This window comes from Theropithecus gelada, chromosome 2 (assembly GCF_003255815.1).
Source record: "Theropithecus gelada isolate Dixy chromosome 2, Tgel_1.0, whole genome shotgun sequence".
Classification (NCBI taxonomy): domain Eukaryota; kingdom Metazoa; phylum Chordata; class Mammalia; order Primates; family Cercopithecidae; genus Theropithecus; species Theropithecus gelada.
The window spans coordinates 134,457,801-134,471,107 of NC_037669.1; the positions used below are offsets into that span (position 1 = coordinate 134,457,801).

The following is a 13,307-nucleotide window of genomic DNA, read 5'->3' on the forward strand; positions in this document are numbered from 1 at the left end:
CATTCGCAATTCAACAAACAGTCAGTAAGTACCTACTATATAGAAAGGGCTGTACTAGGTGTGGGGAATTCAGAAGATTCTGGAAATTCACAGGTTAAGGAAATAACTGGAATGGTAGAATGCCAAGGGCAGGACAGAGGGAGGATGCACCAGGTGTAGGCAGTAGGAGGTGTTTTCTCTGTAAAGAACTTAAAATCAATAATAAAGCTGACTAAAATTTTATTTGCAGCCAGGTGCAATGTCTCATACCTGTAATCCCAACACTTTGGGAGGCCAAGGCAGTAAGCTCACTTGAGCCCAGAAGTTCAAGACCAGCCTAGGCAACACTGCAAGACTCCCATCTCTACAAAAAAGTTTAAAAATTAGCCAGGTGTGATGGTGCTAAGGGAGGAGACCACCTCTCATATTGTCTTATGCCCAATTTCTGCCTCCAAAGAAGGAAAAAGTAAAAACTAAAAGGCAGAAATGAAATCCACAAGCAGACAGCCTGGCGCCACACCCTGGGCCTGGTAGTTAAAAAACGACCCCCACCTAATCAGTTATGTTATCTATAGATTACAGACATTGTATAGAAAAGCACTGTGAAAATCCCTATCCTGTTTTGTTCCGATCTAATTACTCATGCATGCAGCCCCTAGTCACGTACCTGCTGCTTGCTCAATCAATCACGACCCTCTTACATACACCCCCTTAGAGTTGTGAGCCCTTAAAAGGGACAGGAATTGCTCACTTGGGGAGCTCGGCTCTTGAGATAGGAGTCTTAGATAGCATTCAGCCAATGCCCCCAGCCGAATAAACCCCTTCCTTCTTTAACTTGGTGTCTGGGGAGTTTTGTCTGCGGCTCGTCCTGCTACAGTGCGTGACTGTGGTTCTAGCTATATGGGAGGCTGAGGTGGGAGAATGGCTTGAATACAGGAGATGGAGGCTGCAGCAAATCGTGATCATGCCACTGCACTCTAGCCTGGGTGACAGAGTGAGACACTGTCTCAAAAAAAAAAAAAAAAGTTGATTTGCTTTTTATTATCAGCATTAGCCAACAATTTTAAACAATGTCAGCGATCAAGTTTCTTTCTCCCTAAAATCTCTTGGTTTCAGTTCCAGGGAACTGTTGTGGTTACTATTGAGTTTTAATAGAATATATGTAAGGTATGTATTCTTGTTTTTTATTATTTGTCCTTTAATAAACATTGTATTCTTTATTAAGGAAGTCAATTTGAAGAATGCCCAGTTATTCAAGGTGCCTTCCCCACTCCACTCCTCAGCACGAGTGGACTCAGCCTCAAGAGTTTGGTATAAAGCAAGTGTATAATGGTTCAAAATTGCTGGACCTATTGGTTCCCCTGAAGGTTTTGTCTCCAGCCCTGTGGCATCATCTCTTCCTGTGTTTAAATGGTAGATTCAAAAATGATGGTAGCTCAGTGATTGTAGAAACAAGGACACAAAGATCTTGAGTTACACCAGTTCTGTCATTTCTGTGTAATCACTCAGAGGTTTTATGTTTCAAATTTAGAAGAAGGAAACTCTGAACTTCAAGATATAATATTTTAGTTTGGCAAGTGCAAATTTTAGTTCATACATGAAATGTTTTACTGAAGTTGAATATATTTAAAATTGAACGTTGCTTTTCTAATAAAATTGTTAATTATTTGTTTTTAAAATGAAGGAACAATTTGAGAAAAAAATGATTATTACTAATCCTTATGTGATGATTACTGAAAATAATTTTATCACAGAGAGAAAGAGATGTTAAAAAATGATCTACTCCAGGCATCAAATAAACTAGGTATGTCACTGCAATGCATTACACAGTAAGTTTTTAAAACATTGATATTGACATCAATGGTGGCCTTTCTCTTCTAACATGGCACTTCTCTGAGATGAAAGATAGGAGTTCACAGTGAAAGAACTAGGTGTCTGCAGTCTTTTGAAAATTTGATTCTGCAGTTTTAAAAAATAATAGTAACTACTATCACTGAGCCCTTCCTATATGTCAGGTATGGAGCTGACATGTTACAAACATTGTTTAGTACTTTATCCAGCACTGTGAGGTGGATATTATTATACCTATTTAAGTGACGAAGAAACTGAGGTTGGGAGAAGTGTGCTCCAGGTCACAGACCTTGTGAGTGACAGAGCTGGGCTGACACTGTGGATTACCTGATTCAAAGCTTGTTTTCTTAACCACCACACCATTGGGAGATGGAGAAGCTGATGCTGATTTCAGTTCCTGAGTAGATTGCAGGACTGGCTTGAGGCCTGCGCGATTCTAGACTTTATTTTTCTAACAACCATGCAATTAGATAAGACACTGACACTCGCAAATCAAATCAGGCAGATCTGAAATCCTGCAAACATCAAGGATTTACAGGAGATGAAGCTGAAGCCCAGAAGGAATTATTGCACCAATGCTCACACAGCTACTACTGGATCAAGAAATCAGGTGGGTTTTTTTTTTGTTTGTTTTTTGTTTTTCTTTTCTTTTTCTCTCTCTTTTTTTCTTTTTTTTTTTGGCAGAGGGTGGGGGCGGATGCTCAGTGTCTTGCTCTGTCACATGGGCTGGAGTGCAGTAGCAGGATCATAGCTCACTGCAGTCTTGAACTCCTGAGCTCAAGAGATCCTCCTACTTGAGCCTCCTGCAGGAATGCACCACCATGCATGCCTGGCTAATTTATGTGTGTGTGTGTGTGTGTGTGTGTGTGCATGTGTGTTTGTAGAAATGGGGGATCTCACTATGTTGCAAAGCTGGTCTTGAACTCCTGGCCTCAAGTGATCCTCCCACCTTACTGGGATCACAGAAGAGAGCCATCATGCCTGGCCAGTAAATCAAGTTTCTATCTGCCTATACCATGCGGTCTCTGGGCCTAAATTATACACAATCAGCTGTTTTACTGTTCCAACTATCCCACATTCTTATTTCCATAGGTTTTGGCTTGGAAGAAGGGAGGTTTTGATTGTATGAATTTAGCCTTGAGGCAGCAGGCTGATGGTGTCACTGACAGAAAGGAGAACTGCGTGGGCGGAAGTTGCTCTAAGTACTCTGTCTGGGATGATTTTGGAAACTGGTTTTCCTCCTTGGGCTACAAATACTCAACTTCTCAGATGCTGCTGAATATTGACTATGTGATAACGTGCTTACACTCTTGATAAAGTCTCATCTTTCAGTGCTCCCCAGGAGGAGATTGTGTAGAACCATGCTCCTTCTCCTCTTGACTCATTCTGTCAAAAAACGCCTCTGGAATTTTATTATAGCCTAGTTCATCTTCCTGGCTTTAAAAGATTTCTATTATTTTCCCACAAGTCTGTCTCCTGATCTAAAGAATGTGAACCCCTAGCTTAATCATTTTAAAATTGTAATTTATATGACTATGGCTAAATTCAGGTTCCTGGGCTTTCCCCTAGATGTTCAGATTCAATAGGTCTGGGTGGAAGTCTTGAATCTGCATTTTCCATGAAGGTGTGTCGCAGGACCCTCACTTTATAGGCCCCACTTTGAGATGCTCATAAGCAATGGCATGTTCTTAAGTTCTTTCCAGTCCCTTGCGAATGATAAGCTCTTCGTAGGCGTCTGCTGACTGAAAATTAAGGCCACTTCTATCCTCTACTGCAAATACACACTATTTGGAAAATTTCATTACTACTTCAGGCAAGGCTTATTTTAATTATCAGTGGTGTTGATTGTAACGTCATCTTTCTCAGACTTGTTAGTATTTTTTATTTAGTGTTGTTTTGTTTGAGGATCCAAAAGTTGTGTATGAAAGGGGAAGCTGCTGAATCAGCAATCTGACTTAGAAAAGCATCAGCAACATCTCGTAAACATTTCATGTTAACTGTTAAGAAATAGGTTGAAAGGTAGTCCCAGAAATAATAATCAATGTGTAAGTAGTGCTAACAAGAAAAAGATTAAACTTAAAATAAAACTTTGGGTTTTCCTTTCCTGATAATATAGAAGGCATTTAATATTTACAGTCAAAAGAATTGATTAGAAGGATTCATGTAAACCAAATTCAAAGAAAACCCAACAGTCATTTTTGCAATGAGATCTCCCAAGTATAATGTAGGTGGCAGAAATCGGAATATGATAGAGTCTAGGAAATCTAGGATAGTCTCTTAAAATATAAAATAAAATCCCAGAGTTATTCTGCTAGTTTTTGTGACAATCATTATTTTTACAATTACACAAAAAAGGTTTTTTAAAATGTGGAAAACAATAGGAAGTGTATGTTTCTCTTGTCTGTCAATAGTTTGGGAAACAAAAATTAACAGAAGACCTTGATGATTTGCTCTCAGTCATTACAGCTCATCAGACAAGATATTTACCAATTATTGTAGCATCTCCTGGTATTAGTGGACTGTTGGAGGTTTTTATCCATTATTTTCAAGGAATTCCACCTGGGAATTCATTCATCCTGTGCTATTTCATAATCAAATTGCTATACAAATGGAAGCACTTGGAAGTTTGTTGAGCAGAAGTAAATTGATTTCCCTTTTTACACAAATCTCATCTAAAAGCCAAGGTAAATCATTCTAAACTACCATCCACGTGGTTCTAATTACAAAATAAGAATAATTAAAAAGTCAAAATGCTCAAGAGCCCTCTTTCCCATGTTCTTCCAACCATGCCCTGTCCAAAGCTTTCTGAACTTTACATCTAAATTACTTAGCGGTGTTACTGACCTCTGATATGTCAGAGAAACATGTTGCTGGTCACCTGCTAAACTCTATCTCAATTTAAAGGCTGCTGAAATGAGGAGTGAGGTTAGGGCCAAATGCATATTTTGAAAAGAAAAGCTCTAAATCCCCTTTCTTTTCTTGAATAGAAAAGCTCTAAAAGAGCAAAGACAATATTTCATTTTAATTTCCCTTGATGTTAAAGAATATTCTCAAGAGATGCTGATCTAAAAATAGAGTGACTATCAGTTATCTATAACATAAACTGACTTATATTTTTTCATCATGAACTTCAGATTCAGGACATAATCTCCATGGCCCCTCATTTCTCTGGATCAGATTTCCTATCAAGTGAGGGAAATAACTTTCTTCATAAGAAGCGCTGCCTACTTTAATTTTTTTCCAAAAGTAATGCTGGATGTAAAGGTCTCTGGTTACCCATGTCTTCAGGAAAAAGGAAAATGAAAGAAGAACATTATCTCGTGTTTACATTTCATGATGACTTGATATTCAATTTACTCACATTTACAGGCAAAACAACCTTTTGACAATTCATCCATCTAAATTAATGAATTGTTCTTACCCTAGATGTATATAATATTGCTCTTTAAACATCTGCCTGACCAAAGATAAAGTGATTCCAAAGATTGTGCTTTTATTTGGGCTTTAAAATGAGCTGCAAATGGATGTGGAGTTTTCTCTGGGTCTTGTGGGATGTTTCACTCTTCTTCCAAGCCATGTAACTCAATCTTGCTCTTCCCTGGCGTTTGCAGGTGGCAAGAGCTGTGCTGGAGGTTGAGGCCTTGCTCGAAGACACTTGCAGGTGCCACTTGTCTGAAAAGTTCCGACCTATAGTTGGTAGAAATCACATCAGGCTGAAGGCCAGGGGATTTCTCCTGGGCTTTCCACTTTACCTTTGTGATTTTGTCTAAGTCATTTAGCTTACTAGGGCCTCAATGTCCTCATTTGTAAAATAAGGAGATATGCCAATTCCTTTAAGCACTACCTTTCTAGATTGTGTAACATATTATCTGCAAAGTGCTTCTATTAGTCAAGAGAGAGATACAGGCCGGGTGCGATGGCTCAAGCCTGTAATCCCAGCACTTTGGGAGGCCGAGACGGGCGGATCACGAGGTCAGGAGATCAAGACCATCCTGGCTAACATGGTGAAACCCCGTCTCTACTAAAAATTACAAAAAACTAGCCGGGCGAGGTGGCGAGCGCCTGTAGTCCCAGCTACTCGGGAGGCTGAGGCAGGAGAACGGCGTAAACCCGGGAGTCGGAGCTTGCAGTGAGCTGAGATCCGGCCACTGCACTCCAGCCTGGGCGACAGAGCGAGACTCCGTTTCAAAAAAAAAAAAAAAGAGAGAGAGAGAGAGATACAAACTCCCACATAACAGGGCCTCTGTGGTTTATAATGATACTAGCTAATATTTATTGAGGCCCTACCATGTGTCATGCAAAATGCTAAGCACTTTACATTTACCGCACTACTGGAAAATAGAAAGATAAATTTTTAAAAAATTCTACACATTTTGGTATAGAATGTCCAAGAAGCCTTCATTGCTTTTATGTATGCCACTTGACTCAGCTAATATACAAATCATAGTTAAGTTATGGTCATATATATTTGTGCATTCATTTAACAAAATGCCAAGTCTCAAGTCAAAATAAATCTTCTCTTAGAAGTATTTATAGTAGTATGGCATAAACAACTGTAATACCCATATATGCTATTTTCACTTATCTAAAAGAATATGGAATATATATATACAGGGCATAGGACCGCCCAAAGTGACAATCTGACTTTCTCTCTGGTGATGGAGTCTTTGAATAACTGAGGCTGGAATATCCTGGGGAAAGAAGGGAACATTGAAAATAAAATATTGCTCAATGTTTAAATTTCAATTTCAACAAATGCTGATTTCCATCCCAAAACAAAATACCAACTTGCAAAAGTCTTGCCAATAGTCCATGAAAATTTTGTGAACTAGATTTGCTAGTTCCAAACAAGGCTTTCTGGCATCGCACCTCTACTCACTTAAAAAAGGTAGTTGATACAGCAAGAGCTGGATGAGACCAGATAACTTTGTATATTTAAGGTATGTTTATGGTAGTCAACATGCTGCTAATGAAAACTTTTTAATCATTGAAAAGTAAACTGAATAACAAGTTATAATGAATTATAAACACATGATGATAATTATGAACCAAAATTCTTTCATCATAAATTTTAAAATGTGCTGTAGATGCAGTACATTTAAAAAAAAAACTTTAACGTTCAAACCAAATTGTAATTAGCTTTTATACTAAAAAACAAAACAAAACAAAAAGTGAACATTATGAAGCTCAGTTTCTTAGTCTTGAAAGAATATTAAATTTTATACTTAGGCCATTTTAAATCATCAGTGTTAATTTAGTTTCAATATTTTGCTAAACACAAAACAATGCACATATACAGGCATGTGCCTGTGTCCCTGGCTCCTGCCCTAAACATTAAGCTTTACTACCTAGTTTCTGAGCTGCATAAATAAAATGCAGAACAATGAGAAGGGGGAGTAAAGTTACTTTTATTCTTTGCATACATCTTAAACATTTGAAAATATAAAGAATAAATTTTAAACTTGTCAGTTCAGAATTGGCCAGAGAGGCTCAGGAGCAATGATAGGGTAATGGAAGGAAAGACACGAAGACATGAAGGTAGAATCGTGTCCTTTCATAGTGACCCAACACAGCTGTGTCTCCACCTTCTTCAAGCCCTGGCAGACGTGTTACCTTGTGTAGATATAGTACCAAGTGAAAGTGGTTAGGATGTTTTCTTGCTCCTTTTCCTCCAGGCCTCATCTACATAATTCACTGACCATTCATATGACAAAATTACGTAAACTACTCCCAGGAAAATACCCATTTGTTAATATGCAAGTGTGTCCCACTAGACAGAGGGATGCAGCTCACCAACTAAAAAATGGGCAGACACAAAGGGAGCTTTCCAAAGAATTCCTGTTTCAGACCAATGAGGGGTGTGGTTTCAGGAATCTAGGGAAGGGCTCTTGCTCTAAGGACGGCTATGGTTAATGTTGGCATGCCAACCACTTTCACACCTTTGGACAAACACTTGCCATTTTTCTATAGCATTTTAAAAAATATAGAGCAAAAGTCTACCCAGACTCCTGGGAGAAGCTATTCATTCTTTTTTTAAATTTTATTTTAACAAATATTAATTGACTGCCTACCATGCTTCTATAGACTATCCTGGTATCCAACAAATGGACAAAATCTCAGCCTCCATAAATCTTACGTAACAGTGTAGGAGACAAGTAGGTCATGACCAATGCATTTATGTGAATAGATTTTACCAATTTCTTCTATAGTAGTATCACCCCGAGTACCAAGACAGAATTGGGCACTTTAAACCTGAGAAACTGACTATGTCCATGTCCTAATTCCTCAGCTTTTCTGTGGCTTTTTCATGTCCCCATTAATGGCACAATTCTGAATTTGTGTTTTTGCCACTAAGATACGTTAGAAACATATTTAAGCTTTTGCGGAAGAATAACAGAGTGAAGTATTAATCAATGTTTTCCCCCAGTCCTTGGTATTTCCTTTTTTCACTAGTGGAGAAAAACTTAAATTCATACTGTTCTTTAAAACTATTTCTGTTAAGTCTCAGAGTTTTTCCAACATGATTACAAGGAGAAAGCTAAATGATGGGCTGGATGCTTTTTAACTAAATGAAGTCAAGACCTTTATGTAAGAGTAAAATAACAGAATGAAGTTAGAGAGGACATAGAGCTGGTGTGTACATTACACGTTTAGGTGAGTGACTTGATTTCTAGCAATAAACATTCTATCAAATTCAATTTCCTTTCAAAAACTTATAGTGAGTAAATGCAATTTCCCATTCCAAGCAAGCATGTCTCTAAGATTAAACTTATAGTCCATAGAAGATAACAATAAAAGTTTAAAGTCAGTACTTCTCCAAGGAAATTACTGCAAACCAGTTAGGGAATAATTTTATGAAAAGAAACAGAAGAAATACAAACATGAAGAAAAGAGACCTTCATCTGAATCTTGCTGTTTATATTCTTAGCGTGTTTAAAATAATCTTGTATTTCCCTATTATATATTAAGGATTTCTGGCTGACTCAGTGCTTCATATTCACCAACTCCTATGCCAATAATCTCCCATTCTTCAAAATTAGTCATGAAACTGAGTGCTGAAGCTTGTGATCCTCTAGCTTTGGTCACAATTTCAGCCAAGGCTAAATCAAATGCATTTCAAATAAGGTTTAACCTTTTAGTCCCATTACTCCCTAGTGTTACCCACACACTTTCAGCTGAGTGCCTTACTGCCTTCGGGAACAAGTGATGGTACCTAAAAGAGAAAACCAAAGCATGTTCTCTGATTTTTCAAAAGTCTAACCTTTGAAGGAAAACTGAAAAGATACTTGTGCATAAACAATGTGACAAATCTGTGAGGATGCTTGGTTGTGTAAGTGCAAGGCTTGCTGCCCCAGAGATTAGGAAATATTCCCCATAGCAAAGGAAGGAGTAGCAAGGAGTGAGTAAATACTGGGGGCCTTAACAGAGGGCCCCCAGTTTGCAATTGCAAACACACCTAGAGGCTTGGAGACCTGGTAAAAGAGGAAACCCATCTCTGTTTCCTGGCAAGAGCCTGGGGAGTAGCAAGATCTCAGGGTACTGCCTGTTATATCAACATAAATTTGCCAGAGGCAACCACATAGTTTAGCCCTGCACAGGACAGAGTGGGAGGAGCAGGCTCGTCCTCTTGTGTCTTGGAAATGCATGGAAATGAGTGAAGACCCAAAGACTTGCACTGGGGTGTGAGGTATGACATAGCAATAAGGACCAAATGGGAATGAGGACATTTCAGTGGATGCCAGCAGAAAATATGATAATCCAGATGAGTTCCACACATAAGTGTAAGGACAATATTCCCACCTACTACATTTTTATAAGGAGTTTAGAATTTTGTCTTAATTGGGATTAGTTGGGGTGGTTCTGGGCAGGGACTGGTATTGGCAAACAGATTTTATATCTTTTATTCAGGTTGTTTGTTTGTTGTTTAGAGGTTGAAGGAATCAAGAGTAAGAGAAGACTTTAATTTACAGCTGAAAGCAGAAGTGGCCATTTGGAAGTCACTAGTTTGAATTGGCAAAGACTTTTTCCAAGATAAGCCAAAAAAGTGTTTAAAATTAGAATCATAAGGATTAAAATATAAAATTATGTGGTATCAAATATAATATTGCTCTCAGAAGTGTTATAAAAGTGTACCAAGTTGCATGTCATCAATGATTTCTCAGCCCTAAGTATATGTCAAAGTCATCAGTAGAATTTTTTTGTAAGTAGATATAGCCAGGTCTTATCCCAGACCTGCTGAATCATAATTTCTCCTGGTAGGGCGTTTGCTGGGCGGTTATTTAAAAAATGTCACAAGGCTGTACAATAGTTAGTGACAATGGATGTCTGAGAAACCTCTTCTAATGCAACTGACTGCAAGTTTTATCAAAAACTGTGGAAATGGCCATTACTGTTTTCATTCAAAAATATTTATTAAGTATCAATAATTTCACGGGCCCTCTAGGAGAGCCTTCTGCTTTCAACTCTAATTTAAAGAGGATCTTCTCCTCTTCTTGATCGCCTTGAGCTCTAAACAACAAAAAACAAAAGACATAAAATCTGTTTGCCAAAACACGTCCCTGCCAGAACCATCCCCAAATAACCTCAATTAAACTGAAATTCTAAATTCCTTATAAAAATGTAGCAGGTGGGAATATTGTCCATAAACTTAGATGTGCAAGAAATGGAACTTTATTTTCTACCTTGCATGCAGGATAAAACACTGTTTCAACTTTAACACCTAAATGTGAGAAACGTCACATCAACCCACAGGTGAACTGAAGCCTAGTTCTTCACTCACGGGTTTGGCTGGGACTTTTGAAAGAAGCCCAGAGCCAAGCATACTTCCTGAATTCTGCCACTCACATTGTCCCCTCCCTGCTCAACTAAGAAGCAAATAATGTTAAGTAGTCTGTTAAGCCTCTCTTTCGGGGGCAGGGCAGGATGGAAGTTTAGTAAGGCAGTCATGCTTTCCTATGGTTCTGCCACAGCAAGTCCTAACCTTCTCCCACTCATCACCTTGCAGAATCATCAGCCATGCCAGGGAGCCAGACAAAGTCACATTGCTGACAGCCATAAAGGACTTCAGCATGTAGCAGACAGCCTTCCCTGACAGCTCTATATGAGACAATGTCTCCAAAATGCTGCTTTGACTGTATCTCTCTATAGCCTTCAGTGACTCCCCACTGCCCACAGGTGGCTTTCAAGGCCCTGCGGATCTGTCCTACCTCTTCTAGCCTATTCTTCCATTCCTTTCCTACATTGACTCTCTCCTCCAGCCAAATGGTCTGTTTTTTATATTTTGAATACTGGCCCACTTCTCAGTCTTTGTTCTGACTCTTCCATCTGCCTCTAATTTCCTTCCTCTCATCTTGGGCTACTGATAAATTACCCATCTTTTAAATCCCACATCAAATACTCCCCACTCCTTGAAGGCTTCTGCAGTCTTTTTTTAGAGATGCTGTAACAAAGTACCATAGACTGGGTGGCTTAAACAATAGAAATTAATTTTTCATAGTTCTGGAAGCCAGAAGCCCAAGATCAAGGTGTCGGCAGGCAAGTTTGGTTCCTTCTAAGGGCTGCGAGGGAAGCTATGTTTCAGGCTTCTCTCCTTGCCTTGCGGATGGCCATTTTCTCTCTGTGTTTCACTCGGTCTTCCGTTTGTCAATGTCTGTGTCCAAATTTTATCTTCTTATAAGAAGACCAGTCATATTGTATGAGCATCGCTCCCCCATCCCCCAACCCCTGGCAAATAACCTCATTTTAATTGAACTACCTCTCTAAAAACCCTATCTCCAACTGTGGTTACAATGTGAGGTACTAGGGGTTAGAACTTCAATACATGAACTTTTGGAGGGACACAATTCAATCCAAAACAGCTTGCTTCTTGTTGCTATTTCAGCCAGAAGGGATTTCTCCTCCTCTGTGTCGACAGCCTCTACTGCACACAATACTTAGCAGCAATTGTACTTCTATCTTTGTTCCCCAATTAGGGACTAGCACATTGCACAATACATAGTAAGAATTTATTAGAGTAGAAGCTGCTTAATAGGCCCCCACTTACAAATTCTGCAGATGAATTGTCCCCTCATGCCCTCTGCAATTCTACCTTTTGCTTGCCCCTAGTGCCCCAAGGGCCAGCAGAGAGCAGGCTTTCTGGAGCTTGTGTGCTTCTACTCTGGCCAATTGAGCTGTAAGTTTACCAAGAATCAGTTGTGCTTGATCTCAACCCTGTGTATGCCCTGTTGGATTTAATATATTTAAATAATTTAACTAAAAATTGTGTGATGCAATGACATATGAGTGTAAAGGGAGAGACTGTTTATGAAAAATTAAGATGGTTCCTTTGAAAAGGCTTGACAAAAGGGAGCTCCTAAAAGTATTCCTGAATTATGTGTGAGTGAAACAACTATAAAGTCAGGAGAAAATAATAATTATAATCTAGAGGCATCTCTTCTCAGATTATGAGTGTCTTTAAGTTCCTACTCTACTCTAACAAAACCATAACTTTAAACAAAACCAGAAATTGTAAATGATGTATTGTAAATGTGGTTTATGAAAGACAACTCCAATATCAGACCTAGATTCCAAGAAAAGACTTCGCCTTCCTACATCAAATTATCTTGAATGAATATACAATTTATTATTTTAAGTTAAAATAAATGTTTATAGTATATATTATGTATTAGGATTTTTTAAAATGATTCTTCAGTTTATTTAACTTTTCAATTTGTCATCCAACTACCCATCCCTCTTGCATAAGCTAACAGGAACACACCTGAAAAAGCTGCCATGCCAATGAAGGATTGTACCAAGGTGTGATTTTCATAAGCAAAGAAGACACAAGAGCTGCCTTTAGGACTTGCTAAGCTCTGGGCAGCATCTGACAGACTTGAGGATTAATACAGTTTCTTTCCAAACAAAGAGTTCAGGGCAACTGCCTGTGAAACACAGTCATAACAGAGACATACTTTCTGGATAAGTGGTTACAGTTACATCACAGCTCCCTCACCTCGCTGGCCTGGAGAGGAATGTCTGCACTGGGGACTCCTCCCAGCCATGCCTACCTGCACAGGTTGAAGTCCACTCGGCAGTGTTTCATCCAACATTTGCAAAGGACCTACTCTGCATCAGCCACCTGCACTTTGAAAATGCTTGCAATCTTTTCCAGAATGAGTTGAATCCACAGTTCAGTGATATGTTTTATTTATATCTATAGGAAACAAGACATTTTATAATTACCTACAACAGAAAGTATGTGCAACACCATTCAACCAGAGTCTGCTTTAAGAGACCAGGGTGTCATACAAAACACATCTGAGTGATTTTTTTATACATTTAAAAAAAAAAAAAGGCCTGGCGCGGTGGCTCAAGCCTGTAATCCCAGCACTTTGGGAGGCCGAGATGGGCGGATCACGAGGTCAGGAGATCGAGACCATCCTGGCGAACACAGTGAAACCCCGTCTCTACTAAGAAATACAAAAAATAGCCGGGCGAGA

At 38.9% G+C, this 13,307-nt stretch overlaps 1 protein-coding gene across 1 annotated transcript in view; it reads right to left on the reverse strand.

The window, feature by feature from the left end:
- Positions 1 to 6,258: 6,258 nt before the first annotated feature.
- PQLC2L (PQ loop repeat containing 2 like) overlaps positions 6,259 to 13,307 on the reverse strand; it is a 48,459-nt gene continuing 41,410 nt past the window's right edge. The window contains exon 4 of the mRNA XM_025377423.1: positions 6,259 to 6,521. Within this exon, the coding sequence (XP_025233208.1) occupies positions 6,416 to 6,521 (106 nt within the window). The 3' untranslated portion in view covers positions 6,259 to 6,415. The remainder of the gene's footprint in view (positions 6,522 to 13,307) is intronic.